The 23,136-nt window shown below is 43.7% G+C and overlaps 1 protein-coding gene across 2 annotated transcripts in view; it reads right to left on the bottom strand.

Annotated features, from left to right (window-relative positions):
* Positions 1-778: 778 nt before the first annotated feature.
* col5a3a (collagen, type V, alpha 3a) overlaps positions 779-23,136 on the bottom strand; it is an 89,297-nt gene continuing 66,939 nt past the window's right edge. For both annotated transcript variants that reach the window (XM_064986268.1, XM_064986267.1), the window contains 20 exons: positions 21,866-21,919; positions 21,671-21,778; positions 21,457-21,510; positions 19,779-19,832; positions 11,821-11,928; positions 11,455-11,562; positions 11,229-11,282; positions 11,080-11,133; positions 10,711-10,764; positions 10,344-10,397; positions 10,068-10,175; positions 9,741-9,794; positions 9,350-9,565; positions 9,191-9,226; positions 8,731-8,784; positions 8,225-8,543; positions 7,355-7,467; positions 6,843-6,911; positions 3,263-3,496; positions 779-2,943 (listed from right to left, as the gene is read on the bottom strand). In XM_064986268.1, the coding sequence (XP_064842340.1) occupies positions 2,797-2,943; positions 3,263-3,496; positions 6,843-6,911; positions 7,355-7,467; positions 8,225-8,543; positions 8,731-8,784; positions 9,191-9,226; positions 9,350-9,565; positions 9,741-9,794; positions 10,068-10,175; positions 10,344-10,397; positions 10,711-10,764; positions 11,080-11,133; positions 11,229-11,282; positions 11,455-11,562; positions 11,821-11,928; positions 19,779-19,832; positions 21,457-21,510; positions 21,671-21,778; positions 21,866-21,919 (2,052 nt within the window). In that variant the 3' untranslated portion in view covers positions 779-2,796. The remainder of the gene's footprint in view (positions 2,944-3,262; positions 3,497-6,842; positions 6,912-7,354; positions 7,468-8,224; positions 8,544-8,730; positions 8,785-9,190; positions 9,227-9,349; positions 9,566-9,740; positions 9,795-10,067; positions 10,176-10,343; positions 10,398-10,710; positions 10,765-11,079; positions 11,134-11,228; positions 11,283-11,454; positions 11,563-11,820; positions 11,929-19,778; positions 19,833-21,456; positions 21,511-21,670; positions 21,779-21,865; positions 21,920-23,136) is intronic.

Raw genomic sequence — 23,136 nt, forward strand, 5'->3', positions numbered from 1 at the left:
GCAGCTAGGTCTGACCTTTCCCATCCAGGAGCTTACACTGTGGTTAAAATCCAATTGAGTTGAAGAGAGCAGAAAGGAGAGAAATGTACTGTAACCTTTATTCTGCATTGACGTTAACCTTGAGGACTAGTCCCCACAGGGGACTGGTGGACTTGGTCAAGGGTTATGTGATAGAAAGTGTGTGTGTGTGTGAGAGAGAAAGAGAGAGAGAGACAGCATGTATTATGTCTGAATAAAAGTGAGAGAGGAGAGCCAGCATGAGGAAGATTTGACAGTGTGTTTTTGTCACATAACCAGCCAACCAGACAGTGTTATAGCAAGAGCCAACAATACAGCAGTGTCTGTTCTGTGTATCTTAATTCCTGCCCTCTCCCCCCCCTCTCTCTCTCTCTCTCTCTCTCTCTCTCTCTCACACACACACATACTGGACAGTTCTGGGAAAATCTCAATGGCTCTGTTCCTTATCCAGAACTGTTTCATTACCCCCCCTCCCACCCAGGCTAGCGTCTCTCCTCTGTTTCCCTCTGGAGGAATGAAACACCACCTAATTGAAATAAATGAACTGGGAATCCAATCAGAGTTGATTACATCTGCTGTGGTGGGATGTTGATTGCGAGCTCATTGAGTGAATGTTGCAGAACTAGGCGGTAATGAAGAGAATTGTTTGTCTATTACACTGAGTGGTGAGAGGCCGATACAAACAACTCTCTTTCTCTCTCTCTCTCTCTCTCTCTCTCTCTCTCTCTCTCTCTCTCTCTCTCTCAGATACAGCCTAGTCTTTTTAAAATATTTTTTTTTATTCGCTCATCACGTTTCACAAACCCATTTTCATTCAGGCAACAGATTGTTATTCATACTCAAGTCCTTAGTATAACTGTACAGTATATAAAATGAGTAGAACAGATACTATACACAGGGTGTGGCAGAACAGGGTGGGGGATTTTACTGTAATTGTTTAAATACTAAAAGACAGTGTGAGGAGTACGCTGATAAACTGCCAGTACTGTTTATGTATACAGGCTGGGAGACCAGCCTGCAGGTTGTTGGAGAGATGTTGGAGAGATGTAAAGGCACTACGTTGTAACAACGGCTGTCTTGGGAGTTTTAACGCTTAAAGCGAAAACATGGAACTTACCCCTAACCTACCTCTGGTACTGTAACCTGACTACCATACAGCAGGTTAGAGTGTGTGTACTGTAGTGTCAAGACCTCCAGTACGATATGATACTCCCTGGCTCAGAGAGCATTCCTTACCCATCATGCACGGCTTTTGGAGCACCAATAACTTGCACCCTTTCTCCCTCCTCCTGCCTCAAGACACACAACAACACAAACGTAGTTGACACAAAACAAAAACATGTTCTTTAGCACCACACAGCGTAACAAAATACATCATAAAAATGAATTCACATAGAAAACAAATAAACAAATGCATGACTGAGGTGGAGAACAGCACAGTGGATAATAATGGTACTTTTTAAAAGATGCTTGAAAACAACGACATGTGAAATGCTCCTTGATGTAACAGACAAACGGAGGACTGGAGAAAACACTGTTAATATCCTCTTTAAGAACAACATGCTCTGAAACTTATTCTCGGGCTGAAACAGCTCCAGCTCAACCATTAAGGCCTGGAATACAGAGTGCTTGTTTTCCGTAACAAAATGGACGCCAAACTGACACAAATAGGAAATGAAAACATGGAAGGCCGGAAAGTCATATTATCAACAGGCGTGCAGAGTAAACCAGTCCAATAAGGAAAGCAACCTTCTCCATTCAAGTAACCATTGGGCTCAATAGACTACTAGTAACATTGTATTGCGTGCACTTCTCAAGCTCATTCAGTGAGTGATCTGCAGTTGAAGGGTAAGCACTGAGCAAAGCTATCATTTCTATTATACAGTATGTTCAACCTTCTAATTAACACAGGGAATGTTGACAGATGAAATAGAATAGTATGGAATTGATCACCCTGTTCCAATGCAGGAAATGTAAAACTTGTGGTGTATTTGTACTTTTTACTTTGACATTTCAGACTTGATTTTCCCTTATGAAAAATGTATCAACCCCAACAAAAATGTCCATTCATTATAATCCACATAATAATTCACATTTCCTGTTGCTGCAGGATTGTTTTCCTGCTGTAGCGAACTGTCTCAAATGAAGATCCTACAACCATAGATACTGCGGTACACCACCAGTTAACAAGAACTAATGTCCTTATACTGCAATATGATATTATCCTACTGCAATACAGGCATGCTAATGAGTATGCCAGATAGTGTCTCCTGCTAATTCCACTCCGCTCTCATCATAATCCCTCAGGTAGCAACTCGTCTCATCTGCATCCCAGGCCTGACAAATACAGTGCCACTCAACTGACCCATACCACAGATGACAGGCTAACCCCATGCCTCAACATGGGAGGGATCTGCCTGTCTTTTTAAATTGGTTATTGTCAAGTGGAACAAGAGACTACTTCTAGCGGATCTAATTACAGCACACTCAAAAGGTGAGCGATGAAAAGAAAGACGATAAAGAAAAACCACTACACATTAAATATATCTAATTGGATGAAGTCCCTTTGATAAATGTGCTTTGTTCCTCCTTGCCTCTGCTCCTCTACTCGCCATTGGTTGTTGAGAGTCATTTAACATATGCCAGAAACCCACCACATATACATATAATAATAAATATTGCGTGTGGAAACAACAGTGTGAAGTCCAGTTTCTTTCATTGGTAAATTGTTGTGTAGGTCAGTTCCGGTCATTCCTTAGTTGGTCGATACAACGTTAGTTAACTGTTGTAACATACTGGTCCCACGTGGAAGCCAAACTTTTGGTTGCTGCTTCCAAAGTCTGAAGGGGCCACGTCTATGACTGGCAGCAGCTCTGCTCTGGGGGAATCGATCTCCAGGACTGTCCGCTCCTGTCCCTTACGGAACTACACCAGAGACAAAGAAAAAGACAGCAGAGTTGAGGATACACTGTGCCTGCTAACTCGCTAACTTTCATTCTAACTTCGATCCTATCTACACCATCCTCAGATATCATATGATGAACTGATTGTGACCAACCGTATGGCCTTATCGAATCAAACAGCAGCTGACAAAACATTAGTCAAAACATTAGCATTGGTCAAAACATTAGCATTGGTCAAAACATTAGCATTGGTCAAAACATTAGCATTGGTCAAAACATTATCACCAATTACATTAATTCAGTCATTCATTCATTTTCCTTTGTCTCTGCATGGCACCTACCTGGCATCCGTCGTGTGTTGCCTGGATGAAGGGGCTCTTGGCCTGGCTCATCTCCTCGTCGTTGCTTCCCCGGAAGCGTATGGCGTGCTGGTGGCTGCGGGTGGCGCTGTCGAACCAGCCGACAGAGTTCTGGCAGGAGTAGGTGAAGGTCTGTCTGGCCGTGGCACTCAGCAGTTTCAGGAAGGTCAGCTGGACCACGTGGACCGGGTTCCCATCAGAGTCACTGTACTGTAGCTGGACCAGAGACACACAGCATATCAGAGTCATTGTACTGTAGCTGGACCAGAGACACACAACATATCAGAGTCACTGTACTGTAACTGGACCAGACACACAACATATCAGAGTCACTGTACTGGAACTGGACCAGAGACAAACAACATATCAGAGTCACTGTACTGGAACTGGACCAGAGACACACAACATATCAGAGTCACTGTGCTGGAACTGGACCAGAGACACACAGCATATCAGAGTCACTGTACTGGAACTGGACCAGAGACACACAACATATCAGAGTCATTGTACTGGAACTGGACCAGAGACACACAGCATTTCAGAGTCATTGTACTGGAACTGGACCAGAGACACACAGCATATCAGAGTCATTGTACTGGAACTGGACCAGAGACACACAGCATATCAGAGTCATTGTACTGGAACTGGACCAGAGACACACAGCATTTCAGAGTCATTGTACTGGAACTGGACCAGAGACACACAGCATTTCAGAGTCATTGTACTGGAACTGGACCAGAGACACACAGCATATCAGAGTCATTGTACTGGAACTGGACCAGAGACACACAGCATATCAGAGTCATTGTACTGGAACTGGATCAGAGACACACATCATATCATAGTCACTGTACTGGAACTGGACCAGAGACACACAGTACATCAGAGACATTATCAGAGTAATTGAATGAGAACTAGACCAGATATGAACCACATATTAATATAGACCACTTGAAGCAACCAGGCTCCCGTCAGAGTCACTGCATGAGAACTGGACCAGGGGAAAGAAACAACTCTCAATGACCATGTCAGTCACATATTGAATGTCCAGAAACAAATAGCAGTGCCAATGCATTGGTAGTAGAGCATCTGGTAAAGCACTATATACAGTTGAAGTCGGACATTTACATACACTTAGGTTGGAGTCATTATAACTCGTTTTTAGACCACTCCACAAATTTCGTGTTAACAAACTATAATTTTGGCAAGTCGGTTAGGACATCTACTTTGTGCATGACACAAGTAATTTTTCCAACAATTGTTTACAGACAGATTATTTCACTTAAAATCCACTGTATCACAATTCCAGTGGGCCAGAAGTTTACATACACCAATTTGACTGCCTTTAAACAGCATGAAAAATTCCAGAAAATGATGTCATGGCTTTAGAAGCTTCTGATAGGCTAATTGACATAATTTGAGTCAATTAGAGGTGTAGCTGTGGATGTATTTCAAGGCCTACCTTCAAACTCAGTGCCGCTTTGCTTGACATCATGGGAAAATCAAAAGAAATCAGCCAAGACCTCAGATTAAAAATTGTAGACCTCCACAAGTCTGGTTCATTCTTGGGAGCAATTTCCAAATGCCTGAAGATACCACGTTCATCTGTACAAACAATAGTATGCAAGTATAAACACCATGGGATCACGCAGCCGTCATACCGCTCAGGAAGGAGACGTATTCTGTCTCCTAGAGATGAATGTACTTTGATGCGAAAAGTGCAAATCAATCCCAGAACAACAGCAAAGGACCTTGTGAAGATGCTGGAGGAAACAGGTACAAAAGTATCTATTATCCACAGTAAAACGAGTCCTATATCTCGACATGACCTGAAAGACGGCTCAACAAGGAAGAAGCCACTGCTCCAAAACCGCCATAAAAAAAGCTACGGTTGGCAACTGCACATGGGGACAAAGATTGTACTTTTTGGAAAAATGTCCTCTGGTCTGATGAAACAAAAATATAACTGTTTGGCCATAATGACCATCGTTATGTTTGGAGGAAAAAAGGGGAATCTTGCAAGCCGAAGAACACCATGCGAACTGTGAAGCATGGAGGTGGCAGTATCATGTTGTGGGGGTGCTTTGCTGCAGGAGAGACTGGTGCACTTCACAAAATAGATGGCATCGTGAGGAAGGAAAATGATGTTTATATATTGAAGCAGCATTTCAAGACATCAGTCAGGAAGTTAAAGCTTGGTCGCAAATGGGTCTTCCAAATGGACAATGACCCCAAGAATACGTCCAAAGTTGTGGCAAAGTGGCTTAAGGACAACAAAGTCAAGGTATTGGAGTGGCCATCCCATTCCCTGACCTCCACCCTATAGAACATTTCTGGGCAGAACTGAAAAAGCGTGTGCGAGCAAGGAGGCCTGTAAACCTGACTCAGTTACACCAGTTCTGTCAGGAGGAATGGACCAAAATTCACCCAATTTATTGTGGGAAGCTTGTGGAAGGCTAACCAAAATGTTTGACCCAAGTTAAACAATTTAAAGGCAATGCTACCAAATACTAATTGAGTGTATGTAAACTTCTGACCCACTGGAAATGTGATGAAAGAAATAAAAGCTTAAATAAATCATTCTCTCTACTATTATTGTGACATTTCACATTCTTAAAATAAAGTGGTGATCTTAACTGACCTAAGACAGAGATTTTTACAAGGATTACATGTCAGGAATTGTGAAAAACTGAGTTTAAATGTATTTGGCTAAGGTGTATGTAAACTTCTGACTTCAACCATACATCCAATCTATAATGGCTAGGGCCAGGAGTTTTTCCATCACCAAATAACCTGGGCAGGAAAACCAGGCTGACAGAGTTAAATCTGGCACAAAATCAAGCTGACAGAGTTAAATCTGGCACAAAACCAGGCTGACAGAGTTAATGCTGGTTACAGACCACTATATCCATCCTGGTGAACAGAGGAAGGAAGGCTAGAACCAATTGTATTACCATGAACCTTTTCTCTCTCTCAGAAATCTCAACCCGTATTTCATTAATAATGTAAGAGGAGAGGAGGGGACAAAGGTCACAGTAATTCAGCTAGTCAGAATAAGAGAGTCGGGGAGAAAAAGAGAGTTAGTGAGAGAGGAAGAAAGAAAGAGAGAGAAAGAGAGAGAGCGATAGAGAGAGAGAGAGAGAGAGAGAGAGAGAGAGAGAGAGAGAGAGAAGGACACAATGGCGTGGGTGTGAAAGAGTCAGTGAAAGGGATTGGACTGGGAGAGAAGTGATTATCTTTCTGTGTTAAGAGATGTCTGGTCAGGTGCACATGAAAGACCAGTGCTCAAAGCTCTGAATGCTCTTCAATGAGAGCCCACTGCTACTAGAGGCTCTGTGTGACTCACTCACTACTGCAGGCAGAAGACACAGGTATCATACATGGGCACATACATCAACACTCAATTGGACAGTGGGTTCAATCACGCACATGCTCACACACATGCACCTCTACTCGATTATACACATGATTATTATTCAAACGCACTCCCTTTAAATGAATATAATCTACCTGGTGTTTGGAAACATTTAAATGAACGGTAGCAGTTGAAAGTGGTCAGTACCTGTTTGCCTTTCCTATATTGGCTGAACCAGCTCCCTGGTTTCTCTTTGTTCCAGGCTGCTAGCTTCACCTGTTCACAGGAATAGAGAAGGAAACAAGGAGCCTCTGTAACACAGGCTTCTGAGGATGTGCAGATCTGGTATCTTAATTTGATCACTCTGTTGTTGCGGAGAATGTTTCTGCACAGCGGGAAATATCAATTGTCGTGTATTAAAGGTTTTAAAAGGCTTCTAAGGTTTGTGATTTCCACTTTAAAATTGATTTGACATGAAGAAAAATGTAACAGAAAATGTATCAACCCCTAAAAAATGTATTCGAATTATAATCCACATAATAATTCACATATCCTGTTGCTGCAGGATTATTTTCCTGCTGTGATAAATAGAGTCAAATCAAGATAGTGCATCTGTAAGACACCAGTTGATCTGAGGCCAATGAATATGTACTGTACACTACTACTACAACGTTCTAGTTAGGTTGATGTGAGCAGACACAAGGTAGTTTGAGACTCACAGTTTCAAACCTCTTGTCAGGGTAGAGACAGGTGTCTCCCTCAGCGGTGAAGTTACAGAAGACCTTGATGGAGTCCCTGTGACATCCCTGGTTGGGGTCGATCCAGTAGTCACCTGGGACAGGTACGGAGACAGAGACAGCGGTGTCATTTCAATACGGGGCAGCAGATCAGGCAAGAGAAAGGGGAAGACATGAAATCATAGAGTGTGTCTAATGTAACAGGTAACTATCCTGGCTATTGGAGGATTTGGTGGCTTATTGACTCAATCAAATACAGGGCCTATAGAAAGTCTACATCCCTCTTGGATTTCTTCACATTGTGTTACAAAGTGGGATTCAAATGGATTTATTGTCATTTTTTGTCAACGATCTACACAAAATATTCTGTATTGTCAAAGTGGAAGAACAATTATTGATATATATTTTTTAAAGAATAATGAAAAAGAAATCATTAATATAATAATAATTAGTAATAATTAACTAATTAATAATAATAACTAATATATACACTAATATTAGATAAATATTCACCCCTCAGTATCAATACATGTTATAAACACATTTGGCAGCGATTACAGCTGTTATCCTTATTGGGTAAGTCTCAGAAAAGCTTTACACACCTGGATTGTGCAATATTTGCCCATTATTCTTTTCAAACTGCTTCAAGCTCTGTCAACTCTGTTGGAGGTCATGGCTAGAAAGCAATTTTCAAGTGTTGCCATAGATTTTTAGATTTTTGGTCTTTTTGGTAAGCAAAAGTTCAAGGGGGTGTAGATTTCAATAGGCACCGTACATGTTCAATATGAGTGCCAATGCAGGGTGCTGAGGGGAGATCTGTGTGATACGAGGGTGATGAGGTGATGTGCTGACCGTCTCTGTAGCCATGCTGGATCATCATGAGCTCCTTGCAGGTGCGGGCGGGGCTCTCAAAGGTCCCCAGGGGCTTCCTCATCAGCTCTACCTCTGTCTTCATGGAGGTGAGGGAGGCAAACACCTCCTCCATGCCCTCTGCCTCCTCCAGCATGGGCTGGTCTGCCTGCAGGAACACCTCCTGCTCCAGATCCATCTTCATCTCTGCCTCCTCGTAGGGAGCTGAGCCTCCTTGCACCATCCTAGAGTGCCTCTTTCTCTTCCTCCGGCCCTCGTGGTCTCTGATAGGCAGAGGCTGGACCATGGTGGCAGGCGGACCCTGGAGGGAAGGAACACAAGTGGTTGAGAGAAGACAAGAAGCAACAGTGACTGGGAGAGGGGAGGTGTGTGTGGTTGAACAACAACAGGCAATGAGACGGAAAAGAGGGGACAGAGAGAAACAGAAAGAGAAAGGTGGGGTGGATGAGAAGTGTGGAGGTGGGGAGGTGTGTGTGTGGAGGACTTACAGGGGGTCCGGGGGATCCGGCAGGGCCAGTGTCTCCTTGTAGTCCGATGGCGCCCTGAAGTAAAGAGTGGAACAAAATCCTGCATCAATCCTCCGGTCACCTGGAGCGATTCTCACACTAGTTTGCCAAATCCCTCGTTGATCCTGGCAGATATGGTTCTAGGGTTTATAGGATTATCCAGCTCTGTACATCAGCAGTCTGTGGCCAAAGCCCCTGCTCTCTACATGACACACTGTGGTACTTTTCACAACATCACACCACACCACTTATCCTATTAAAATACACTGTACCCACAGGAACAACACATCACTGTATGGGCTCACTTTTAAGGCCAAAATACATTTAAAAAGTACAATGTAGAAAATTAGTCTGAGCGATGGTTCATTTGGCAAGGCGAGATAGCAGCTTGTCTGGCAGCATACGCTCCTGCCAGCTGCTAGCTATAGATGACTGGACTCACCAGGTCTCCTTTGGATCCTCTCTCACCAACTGCACCCTAACAGGGGAGGAGAGGTCATTTTGAAATAGGAAAAGTCATATCAGAGTAAAGCAAAGCCAACTATGAAGAGTTGAGTGGGGTGGGGGGAGGGGAGGGGAGGGAGGAGGAGGGGGCACTTACAGAAAGTCCAGGGGGTCCTGGGGGGCCGGTGGGGCCAGGGAGGCCACCCTTACCCCCGTCTCCTTTGGTTCCTTGTGTGCCCTGATTTCCGGGCAGGCCTCTGTCTCCCTTCTCTCCCAGCTCTCCTGGAGGTCCGATTAGACCGATCAGACCACCGTGACCTTTATCTCCCTTCCTGCCCAGGTCTCCTTTCAAACCTGGCAGTCCTGGGGGTCCCTGGGAACAACACAGGATCACATTTACTACATGGTTACACATGGGTGAAAAAATATAATGGACATATCACTGGAATTGACCCTATCAAGGATACCTACCATATGTTATGTGGAAGAGAGGCAATAACAGTACAGTAGGTTGACATATGAACATGTTATATGAATGGGGATCTTACCATGGGTCCAGGGGGTCCCGTCTGGCCTGGGGGGCCGTTTAACCCTTGCTCACCCTGCAAATGAAAACACAAATAGGGGTTAATCAATTAGTGAAGGGCTCCAGCATTGACTGGGGTTGCTCAAGGTCATATGACAAGGTCATATGTCCCCAAGCCTTGTTGCTGTTTGTACTGAGATGCACCATGCATGTTGATAGTAAACCAATGACAGATTATACTAAACTAACTGGGGAGACATGATGAGGGGAGCAGCAGAGCCACAGGCTACAGTAAAGGGAGATGTCTGTTTGAGTTAGAGTAAAGAGAGGAGAGGGGAGGGGGACTCACCCCAGGGCCTGGGATCCCTCGGAGGCCCTCCGGGCCAGGCATCCCTGAATGTCCCTGGGGCCCCACTGGCCCTTTCTTCCCCACCAGACCCTCAACCCCATTGGTCCCCTAAAGGAAGGAGAGAGAGGAACAGAATGACATGGTGGTGAGGATAACAAAATGGAGTAAAACTGATATGTGTGGTGTATAATGTAGTGGCATTTTCTTTTTGGGGATATATTTTCTTCATATTTCATGAATGAGTTGAGTGTTGTTGAGTGTTCCACACATCCTTACCTTTGCTCCCTTCATTCCTTGTTTCCCTTCTTTTCCAGCAGCTCCCAAGTGGCCCTGGTGAGAGAGAGAGAGAGAGAGAGAGAGAGAGAGAGAGAGAGAGAGAGAGAGAGGGAGGTGGGGGAACATGAGGACAGAGTTTCAGCTGCTGGGGACAATACCCGAGTGCTTAAAAGCCTTACACTGCTTTTGTTCTTCTAAAACAGATAGAGGTCAATAAAATCCCTGAAGATATCCGAGTCTGTAGAAATATACAACAATAAAGGGATGCATGCAAGCCCCACATTCTCTCTCTCTCTCTCTCTCTCTCTCTCTCTCTCTCTCTCTCTCTCTCTCTCTCTCTCACACACATACACACATCTACACTCACCCTTCTCCCGGGGGGCCCGGAAGGGCCCGGTTCTCCAGAGGCTCCTGGGGGTCCCTGAGGACAGCAGAACAAAGGGTCAGAGTTGAAACACACAACAACCACACACAGACTCAAAGACAACAACCACACACAGTCTAAAAGGCAACAACCACACACAGTCTAAAAGACACAGGGAAGAAAGAACAGCATATCCATGAAATAAACAAGCCTCTCTGTATGTGACAAAGTACAAAAGCAATACTATATCTTTGGTATGCATGCACTTTATGTATGTGGTACTGTTGAATGAGCTTAGAGAACATACACAGTTACACATGGTATGCTGTTCGTATGAATTCCTGTGTGATGTAAATGCTGTACTGTACTTACGGCTTTCCCAGGATCACCGTTGTCTCCCTTTGCTCCCGATCCACCGTCAACTCCCTGTTCCAACCGGAAACACACATTTAGAGGAGGAACAGAAGAATCAGTCATCTACTGCCTGTTGTATTACTTGGTTCTACGGGTGTTCTACTCACATTGATTCCTGCTTCTCCAGGGGGTCCAGAATCTCCGGGGAACCCAAGGGGCCCCTACAGAGGACCGGGAGTGGTCAGTTACCAATGACTGTTAGATACAGCAGCATCGCTTGAGATTAATCTAATGCATTGGTCTGCCACCCACTCAAGAACCAGTTGGTAGAGGATGAGTGGCCTAAAGGATGAGTGACTAGCAGATGAGTGGCCTACATAGAGATCTACTCACAGGGTTTCCTTTGGGTCCGTCCTCCCCTGGCATGCCTCTGACTCCTGCAGGTCCTGCTGCTCCGGAGGGGCCAGAGTCACCCTTCTCCCCCAGCTCCCCTTTACCACCCTGGGGACACCATACAATCATACAGTCAGTGGTTGAGACAGAGAGAGAGAGAGAGAGAGAGAGAGAGAGAGAGAGAGAGAGAGAGAGAGAGAGAGAGAGAGAGAGAGAGAGAGAGGGAGAGAGAGAGATGGAGAGAGAGAGAGTGAGGGAGAGGGAGAGGGAGGGAGAGAGAGGGAGAGGGAGAGGGAGAGGGAGAGAGAGAGGGGGAAATGGAGAGGGAGAGGCAGTAAAGAAGAGGATGAGAGAAAGATGACTTACAGCGGCACCAGTGTCTCCAACTGGTCCCGGGTCCCCAGCCTCTCCATCCTCCCCCTTCTCTCCAACAATCCCAGGCTGGCCCACTCCACCAGGCTGGCCAGCAGTGCCCTGTTACAACACAACAGAACCACTCGAACCAACATACTGACAGGAGGAGTGAAATAATAAATATTTCATCTACAGGTTCTTGTGATGAAGTTGTTTTGTGTGTCTGTTGTTCTCTGTCAGGGTGCTGAGACAACAGCTGCACCATCAAGAGAAAATATTGACTGTTGTCTGTGTGTGTGAGTTTCCTCTGTTGATGCGATCTGAGTAACAGAGTGTGGAGTCAGTCTCTCTGCGTCGGTGTGTGTCAATGTGAAAGTGTGTGCTGGCTGTCTCAAAAGAAAAACAGTGAAAGCATCTCTCTCTTTGGTCGAGTGCACAAATTGGAGCGTGTGAGTGAGTGGAAGACTATCCTGCCTGCAGTGCAAGCCAGCTCTTCTATTTCTCACAAAGACTCAAAGCTTCTCTTTATCCATTTCTCTCTCACAACATCACCTGCATCAGTCCATTTATGGATCGCACCACCTCTACACCCTTCTATTTCCATGGCAGCATATGAATCCGACCTGGGTTCAAATGGTATTCAACATCTTTCAAATAGTGCTTGATTGAGCTTGGATAGGAAACTAGAACCAATGGGATAGTCCCAAAAGTACAAACCCCGCCCATCTAGCACTCCAGGCAAATGCTCAAATAAAGTATGTGGTCTATCTAATGAAAGTTGTACCCAGGTCTGATGTGACGATCTGAATCCTGAATAGAGGTCTGAAAAGAGTTAAATATAACTTCCTCCCAGGGATGATTGTCTAATACTCCTTAATGATTTATAGAGGTAAATATAACTTCCTCCCAGGGATGATTGTCTAATACTCCTTAATTATTTATAGAGGTAAATATAACTCCCTCTGAGGGATGATTGTCTAATACTCCTTAATGATTTATAGAGGTAAATATAACTTCCTCCCAGGGATGATTGTCTAATACTCCTTAATGATTTATAGAGGTAAATATAACTTCCTCCCAGGGATGATTGTCTAATACTCCTTAATGATTTATAGAGGTAAATATAACTTCCACTGAGGGATGATTGTCTAATACTCCTTAATGATTTATAGAGGTAAATATAGCTCCCACTGAGGGATGATTGTCTAATACTCCTTAATGATTTATAGAGGTAAATATAACTCCCTCCCAGGGATGATTGTCAAATACTCCTTAATGATTTATAGAGGTAAATATAACTTCCTCCCAGGGATGATTGTCTAATACTCCTTAATGATTTATAGAGGTAAATATAACTCCCTCTGAGGGATTATTGTCTAATACTCCTTAATGATTTATAGAGGTAAATATAACTCCCTCTCAGGGATGATTGTCTAATACTCCTTAATGATTTATAGAGGTAAATATAACTCCCTCCCAGGGATGATTGTCAAATACTCCTTAATGATTTATAGAGGTAAATATAACTTCCTCCCAGTGATGATTGTCTAATACTCCTTAATGATTTATAGAGGTAAATATAACTCCCTCCCAGGGATGATTGTCTAATACTCCTTAATGATTTATAGAGTTAAATATAACTCCCACTGAGGGATGATTGTCTTATACTCCTTAATGATTTATAGAGCTAAATATAACTTCCTCCCAGGGATGATTGTCTAATACTCCTTAATGATTTATAGAGGTAAATATAACTCCCTCTGAGGGATGATTGCCTAATACTCCTTAATGATTTATAGAGGTAAATATAACTTCCTCCCATGGATGATTGTCTAATACTCCTTAATGATTTATAGAGCGGTAAATATAACTCCCTCCCAGGGATGATTGTCTAATACTCCTTAATGATTTATAGAGGTAAATATAACTTCCTCTCAGGGATGATTGTCTAATACTCCTTAATGATTTATAGAGGTAAATATAACTTCCTCCCAGTGATGATTGTCTAATACTCCTTAATGATTTATAGAGGTAAATATAACTTCCTCCCAGGGATGATTGTCTAATACTCCTTAATTATTTATAGAGGTAAATATAAATCCCTCCCAGGGATGATTGTCTAATACTCCTCTCTACATTTTCCTCCTCTGTCTCTGCTGCTAAAGCCACTTTCTACCACTCTAAATTCCAAGCATCTGCCTCTAACCCTAGGAAGCTCTTTGCCACCTTCTCCTCCCTCCTGAATCCTCCTCCCCCTCCCCCCCCCTCCTCCCTCTCTGCAGATGACTTCGTCAACCATTTTGAAAAGAAGGTCGACGACATCCGATCCTCGTTTGCTAAGTCAAACGACACCGCTGGTTCTGCTCACACTGCCCTACCCTGTGCTCTGACCTCTTTCTCCCCTCTCTCTCCAGATGAAATCTCGCTTCTTGTGACGGCCGGCCGCCCAACAACCTGCCCGCTTGACCCTATCCCCTCCTCTCTTCTCCAGACCATTTCCGGGGACCTTCTCCCTTACCTCACCTCGCTCATCAACTCATCCCTGACCGCTGGCCACGTCCCTTCCGTCTTCAAGAGAGCGAGAGTTGCACCCCTTCTGAAAAAACCTACACTCGATCCCTCCGATGTCAACAACTACAGACCAGTATCCCTTCTTTCTTTTCTCTCCAAAACTCTTGAACGTGCCGTCCTTGGCCAGCTCTCCCGCTATCTCTCTCAGAATGACCTTCTTGATCCAAATCAGTCAGGTTTCAAGACTAGTCATTCAACTGAGACTGCTCTTCTCTGCATCATGGAGGCGCTCCGCACTGCTAAAGCTAACTCTCTCTCCTCTGCTCTCATCCTTCTAGACCTATCGGCTGCCTTCGATACTGTGAACCATCAGATCCTCCTCTCCACCCTCTCCGAGTTGGGCATCTCCGGCGCGGCCCACGCTTGGATTGCGTCCTACCTGACAGGTCGCTCCTACCAGGTGGCGTGGCGAGAATCTGTCTCCTCGCCACGCGCTCACCACTGGTGTCCCCCAGGGCTCTGTTCTAGGCCCTCTCCTATTCTCGCTATACACCAAGTCACTTGGCTCTGTCATAACCTCACATGGTCTCTCCTATCATTGCTATGCAGACGACACACAATTAATCTTCTCCTTTCCCCCTTCTGATGACCAGGTGGCGAATCGCATCTCTGCATGTCTGGCAGACATATCAGTGTGGATGACGGATCACCACCTCAAGCTGAACCTCGGCAAGACGGAGCTGCTCTTCCTCCCGGGGAAGGACTGCCCGTTCCATGATCTCGCCATCACGGTTGACAACTCCATTGTGTCCTCCTCCCAGAGCGCTAAGAACCTTGGCGTGATCCTGGACAACACCCTGTCGTTCTCAACCAACATCATGGCGGTGGCCCGTTCCTGTAGGTTCATGCTCTACAACATCCGCAGAGTACGACCCTGCCTCACACAGGAAGCGGCGCAGGTCCTAATCCAGGCACTTGTCATCTCCCGTCTGGATTACTGCAACTCGCTGTTGGCTGGGCTCCCTGCCTGTGCCATTAAACCCCTACAACTCATCCAGAACGCCGCAGCCCGTCTGGTGTTCAACCTTCCCAAGTTCTCTCACGTCACCCCGCTCCTCCGCTCTCTCCACTGGCTTCCAGTTGAAGCTCGCATCCGCTACAAGACCATGGTGCTTGCCTACGGAGCTGTGAGGGGAACGGCACCGCAGTACCTCCAGGCTCTGATCAGGCCCTACACCCAAGCAAGGGCACTGCGTTCATCCACCTCTGGCCTGCTCGCCTCCCTACCATTGAGGAAGTACAGTTCCCGCTCAGCCCAGTCAAAACTGTTCGCTGCTCTGGCCCCCCAATGGTGGAACAAACTCCCTCACGACGCCAGGACAGCGGAGTCAATCACCACCTTCCGGAGACACCTGAAACCCCACCTCTTCAAGGAATACCTAGGATAAGATAAGTAATCCTTCTCACCACCCCCCCTTAATGATTTAGATGCACTATTGTAAAGTGGCTGTTCCACTGGATGTCAGAAGGTGAATTCACCAATTTGTAAGTCGCTCTGGATAAGAGCGTCTGCTAAATGACTTAAATGTAATGTAAATGTACTCCTTAATGATTTATAGAGGTAAATATAACTCCCTTTGAGGGATTATTGTCTAATACTCCTTAATGATCTATAGAGGTAAATATAACTCCCTCGCAGGGATGATTGTCTAATACTCCTTAATGATTTATAGAGGTAAATATAACTCCCTCTGAGGGATGATTGTCTAATACTCCTTAATGATTTATAGAGGTAAATATAACTTCCTCCCAGGGACGATTGTCTAATACTCCTTAATGATTTATAGAGGTAAATATAACTTCCTCCCAGGGATGATTGTCTAATACTCCTTAATGATTTATAGAGGTAAATATAACTCCCTCCCAGGGATGATTGTCTAATACTCCTTAATGATTTATAGAGGTAAATATAACTCCCACTGAGGGATGATTGTCTAATACTCCTTAATGATTTATAGAGCGGTAAATATAACTCCCTCCCAGGGATGATTGTCTAATACTCCTTAATGATTTATAGAGGTAAATATAACTTCCTCTCAGGGATGATTGTCTAATACTCCTTAATGATTTATAGAGGTAAATATAACTACCACTGAGGGATGATTGTCTAATACTCCTTAATGATTTATAGAGGTAAATATAACTCCCTCTGAGGGATGATTTTCTAATACTCCTTAATGATTTATAGAGGTAAATATAACTCCCTCCCAGGGATGATTGTCTAATACTCCTTAATGATTTATAGAGGTAAATATAACTCCCTCCCAGGGATGATTGTCAAATACTCCTTAATGATTTATAGAGGTAAATATAACTTCCTCCCAGTGATGATTTCTCTAATACTCCTTAATGATTTATAGAGGTAAATATAACTACCACTGAGGGATGATTGTCTAATACTCCTTAATGATTTATAGAGGTAAATATAACTCCCACTGAGGGATGATTGTCTAATACTCCTTAATGATTTATTGAGCTAAATATAACTTCCTCCCAGGGATGATTGTCTAATACTCCTTAATGATTTATAGAGGTAAATATAACTTCCTCCCAGGGATGATTGTCTAATACTCCTTAATTATTTATAGAGGTAAATATAAATCCCTCCCAGGGATGATTGTCTAATACTCCTTAATGATTTATAGAGGTAAATATAACTCCCTCTGAGGGATTATTGTCTAATACTCCTTAATGATTTATAGAGGTAAATATAACTCCCTCCCAGGGATGATTGTCTAATACTCCTTAATGATTTGTAGAGGTAAATATAACTCACTCTGAGGGATGATTTTCTAATACTCCTTAATGATTTATAGAGGTAAATATAACTCCCTCCCAGGGATGATTGTCTAATACTCCTTAATGATTTATAGAGCGGTAAATATAACTCCCTCCCAGGGATGATTGTCTAATACTCCTTAATGATTTATAGAGGTAAATATAACTTCCTCCCAGGGATGATTGTCTAATACTCCTTAATGATTTATAGAGGTAAATATAACTCCCTCCCAGGGATGATTGTCTAATACTCCTTAATGATTTATAGAGCTAAATATAACTTCCTCCCAGGGATGATTGTCTAACACTCCTTAATGATTTATAGAGGTAAATATAACTCCCTCCCAGGGATGATTGTCTAATACTCCTTAATGATTTATAGAGGTAAATATAACTCCCACTGAGTGATGATTGTCTAATACTCCTTAATGATTTATAGAGCTAAATATAACTTCCTCCCAGGGATGATTGTCTAACACTCCTTAATGATTTATAGAGGTAAATATAACTCCCACTGAGGGATGATTGTCTAATACTCCTTAATGATTTATAGAAGTAAATATAACTTCCTCCCAGGGATGATTGTCTAATACTCCTTAATGATTTATAGAGGTAAATATAACTCCCTCCCAGGGATGATTGTCAAATACTCCTTAATGATTTATAGAGGTAAATATAACTCCCTCCCAGGGATGATTGTCTAATACTCCTTAATGATTTATAGAGGTAAATATAACTCCCACTGAGGGATGATTGTCTAATACTCCTTAATGATTTATTGAGCTAAATATAACTTCCTCCCAGGGATGATTGTCTAATACTCCTTAATGATTTATAGAGGTAAATATAACTTCCTCCCAGGGATGATTGTCTAATACTCCTTAATTATTTATAGAGGTAAATATAAATCCCTCCCAGGGATGATTGTCTAATACTCCTTAATGATTTATAGAGGTAAATATAACTCCCTCTGAGGGATTATTGTCTAATACTCCTTAATGATTTATAGAGGTAAATATAACTCCCTCCCAGGGATGATTGTCTAATACTCCTTAATGATTTATAGAGGTAAATATAACTCCCTCTGAGGGATGATTTTCTAATACTCCTTAATGATTTATAGAGGTAAATATAACTCCCTCCCAGGGATGATTGTCTAATACTCCTTAATGATTTATAGAGCGGTAAATATAACTCCCTCCCAGGGATGATTGTCTAATACTCCTTAATGATTTATAGAGGTAAATATAACTTCCTCCCAGGGATGATTGTCTAATACTCCTTAATGATTTATAGAGGTAAATATAACTCCCTCCCAGGGATGATTGTCTAATACTCCTTAATGATTTATAGAGGTAAATATAACTCCCACTGAGTGATGATTGTCTAATACTCCTTAATGATTTATAGAGGTAAATATAACTTCCTCCCAGGGATGATTGTCTAATACTCCTTAATGATTTATAGAGGTAAATATAACTCCCACTGAGTGATGATTGTCTAATACTCCTTAATGATTTATAGAGCTAAATATAACTTCCTCCCAGGGATGATTGTCTAACACTCCTTAATGATTTATAGAGGTAAATATAACTCCCACTGAGGGAGGATTGTCTAAAACTCCTTAATGATTTATAGAGGTAAATATAACTCCCACTGAGGGATGATTGTCTAATACTCCTTAATGATTTATAGAAGTAAATATAACTTCCTCCCAGGGATGATTGTCTAATACTCCTTAATGATTTATAGAGGTAAATATAACTCCCTCCCAGGGATGATTGTCAAATACTCCTTAATGATTTATAGAGGTAAATATAACTTCCTCCCAGTGATGATTTCTCTAATACTCCTTAATGATTTATAGAGGTAAATATAACTACCACTGAGGGATGATTGTCTAATACTCCTTAATGATTTATAGAGGTAAATATAACTCCCACTGAGGGATGATTGTCTAATACTCCTTAATGATTTATTGAGCTAAATATAACTTCCTCCCAGGGATGATTGTCTAATACTCCTTAATGATTTATAGAGGGAAATATAACTTCCTCCCAGGGATGATTGTCTAATACTCCTTAATGATTTATAGAGCGGTAAATATAACTCCCTCCCAGGGATGATTGCCTAATACTCCTTAATGATTTATAGAGGTAAATATAACTCCCTCCCAGGGATGATTGTCTAATACTCCTTAATGATTTATAGAGGTAAATATAACTCCCACTGAGGGATGATTGTCTAATACTCCTTAATGATTTATAGAGGTAAATATAACTTCCTCCCAGGGATGATTGTCTAATGCTCCTTAATGATTTATAGAGCGGTAAATATAACTCCCACTGAGGAATTACATTCTAATACCACTTAATAATTCACAGCTCCAAACCGGCAGAGGGTCTGGGAGAGGGAGAGGGGCAGGGGGTAGAGGAGTGTGTGTGCCGTGTGTGAAGTAACAACCCTATTGGTGGGTGTGTTCTGATAGTCGGTAGTGTAGATTTGAATAGGAGTGAGAGCAGCGCAAAATAGTATACCGTCTTGCAACATAAACCAATCCAATACTGCAGCAAACCCAGTGCATAGAAATGTGGTCAGATAAGGCCAGAAATATACTGTACCTCTCCACCAATGGACCCCTGGGGGCCTCTGGGGCCATGTTGTCCTGGAGGGCCCTGAGGAGAAAAAAATCATTAGCCATTGGCTTGAGACAGCACATACATGCATACGCACACGCACACGCAGACACAAACACACACACACCTCTATCCCAAAGGAAGTAAACTGTGTGACCCACCAGGCAGCTCCTCCCTGGGGACAGTGACTGTGCATGCTAGTCATTCAGTGAGGGCCTGGTGGCTGAGGGCCTGGTGGCTGGTGCAACATATCCCCAGAACAGAACCAGCCTCTATGATCATTACCTCACTGACATGATGAAGACACCACGAGGACAAGCCATTACCCTCAATGATACACAGAAAGGTTCTCTCTCTTTCTCTTTCTCCCTCCCTCTCACTCTCTCCCTAACTCTCTGTCTCTATCTCCCTCTCTCTCTGTACAGTATCTCCCTCTCTTTCTCTACCTTCATCTCTCTCTCCCTCCCTCTACCCCCTCCTTCTCTCTCTCTCTCTCTCTCTCTCTCTCTCTCTCTCTCTCTCTCTCTCTCTCTCTCTCTCTCTCTCTCTCTAAGAGGAACCTCTAGTTCTCTCCAAGAACACATGATCAGGCTACAGGGGAAATGAGAGCACTCAATGACACTCAGTCAGTGTGATGGGATTCCACCCCTCTGTGCACCTCTTCATGGACAACAAGCTATCCATCTTAACTGCACTGACTGCTCCCTTCCAGTCCAGAGTTAATGGTTAGCTGTGCTTCACAAACACTGAAATCCCAACACAGTGAGAGTCTGTACACACAGCACTAAAACAGAAAGACATACTCCAGACACTACTACATCCACTACAGTAAGCACATATCCTATAATCCTGCTACTGGGAAGCTACGCGGGCATTAGAAGCTGCAATCCTGTGAACCACAGCATTCACATGGATGAGGCTTTCCCAGTGAGATCTCTTTCCTCCTCGCCCTCTCTCTCTCACATCCCTCTCTTTCTATCCCCCCATATATTTTGTTCCCTCTCATCCTCTCCTTCTCTCCCTTTCTGTTCCCTCTTTTGTTTTTTTTGTTCCGTTTTTTGACGCTTCCTTCCCCTCTCCCTAATCAGGCTGAGTGTGCTGTGGCGCTGGCTGTGTGTGTAGAATCTTGTTTAGCATGTGTTCACGGTCTGTGGCGTTCTGAAATGACTGTCACAATAGAAGGAAGATGCTCATTAGACAGGCCCGGCTCAGGCTAATCTGATTAGCAGCTGTCACGCTGCCGTCTTCCTCCTCAAACCACCGCCCTCTCGCTCTCTCTCTCTCTCTCTCTCTCTCTCTCTCTCCATCCCTATCCCTCGCTTTCTCTCTCCCTCCTTCACTCCACTGACTCTTCGACTTTTCTCCCTCTCACGCGCTCTCTCTTCAGAGGGACTCCTTGTTACATTTAGACACAAAGCCCTCGTCCTCTCTGGGTGTGTAGCTGGACGTGTCATGGCTGTTATGCTCCAGTCACTCTACATGGAGCCAGACTCTAGACACTGCCTCCAAGCAGGGTTGTACTTTGGTTAGGCTTTATACCACAAAGAAGATGAGAGACATACTTAAGGAATGATCTTTGGTGGGAGAGTCCAGTGAGGCTGCCAGGTCAACAATAGGATATAGGGAAATTATGTCATCGTCCAATGGTATGTCCAGTACTCACCATCGTGCCCACGTGTCCACTGTCTCCCTTCTCTCCTGGGAGTCCTGGCATGCCCTGTAAAGACAGAGAATGGTTAGAGGCACAGTCGTAGGGGTACTGCAATGCTATCAGCTATGTGCTGTTGATGAGAGATGGTACAGTCCACCTGTCAGCTATATGCTGGAGTAGAGAGATGGATGGTACAGTCCAACAGAGGGGTGTCTCGTCTCCTCACCTGTAGTCCAGTGGGTCCTGTGGCCCCCTTGTGGCCTCTCGCTCCCTCGTCTCCCTTTGGCCCGTACATCCCCTGCTGGCCCCTCAGCCCCGGCTCCCCGTCCACACCCTGAAACACACACAGAGGTCAGTGCTGTACACACATACAGTACACACAAACACACACAATAAAGACAGATACATTGAATAGACGTACCGGTAACCCCGGATGGCCGATAGGTCCCTGGATTCCAATAGGTCCTGAAGGGCCCTGGAGAAGAGCCCGAGAAACAGAGATGCTGTTGAAAGTATACTGCATATCAATCATACACTGCAGGAAAACACTGCTGTGTCGAGAGCTCAAAAAACACAACTACTGTGAAATTGCAGCTGTTGATGGTAGCTGTTTGCTTGGCTTCTGAATGTGTTCGACAGTATTTTGAATAGTTTGATAGAGCTGCCAGGATAAGATGTAGTGCATGAAGATGCACAGTGCATGCTAACTAGACCATGAAGAAAGGCTTATAATGCCCAAAGCTCACATACAGTAATATACTGTACAGTTAATTATAACTGCACATAATTATCTCAACCCTTTCTAATTTATTGAGTCATTCATTTGAATTATCCGAGTGATAGCAGCTGGTGACGGGGAGGATACTGGCCGGTGCTTAATACTGTGATCCATGTCGGATTTCCAAGTTGGAAACTTTCCGACCTGAAGATTACTGACATCACGATTTGACTTCGTTATTTTTCTAGTGATGTCATATCCTGTCAGGTGTGTAGAACTGTGGCTGGTGATGTCATATCCTGCCAGGTATGTAGTACCAGAGCGGAAGAGGCGAAGTGCCCAAAATCCATCCGCATGAGTTAAGCCCTTTTTGTATGGGAGTGTCGAATTATGTGAGGCTTATTTGATCGAATAGAAGTTTCGTAATGTTTAGGCTGTTACAAATGTACTGATATAAGTGGATGCATTTGGCATTTCGGCAAATTTGAGAAAAACAACTTAGTTGTGGCTGTTGTTCACACTCGTATCTGCCCTCTCATTGGCTAGAATGGTCCCACCTGATCTCGCCTTCCTTCAATCATTGAGGACATATTGTTAGAGTGGTCACCTGGCTATATTGTTAAGATTGGTAGTACTGGGGCTGGTGATGTCATATCCTGTCAGGTGTGTAGTACTATGGTTTGTGATGTCATATAATGCCAGGTGAGTAGTACCAGAGATACTGGACATAAAGACGAGATGCTTGTGTCTCCGCTCTAACAATGGGATTCGTTGACCACAGAGCGGAACGGCGGGCTGTCAAGCTCCCGCCTATTCCTCTCTTTGGATTGGTGGATACATCTTGTTAATGAAATACTTGTTTGAAACTGAGGTTTGGGATGTGGAACTGGAGACAAGTGGGAGTGGAGTTGCTTGGCGGGGTATAGAATGATGGTCAAAGATAAAAGTCCAAAATAAAGCTAGTTCGTCCCCAT

The sequence above is a fragment of the Oncorhynchus masou genome, chromosome 14 (genome assembly GCF_036934945.1).
Source record: "Oncorhynchus masou masou isolate Uvic2021 chromosome 14, UVic_Omas_1.1, whole genome shotgun sequence".
Taxonomy (NCBI): Eukaryota; Metazoa; Chordata; class Actinopteri; order Salmoniformes; family Salmonidae; genus Oncorhynchus; species Oncorhynchus masou.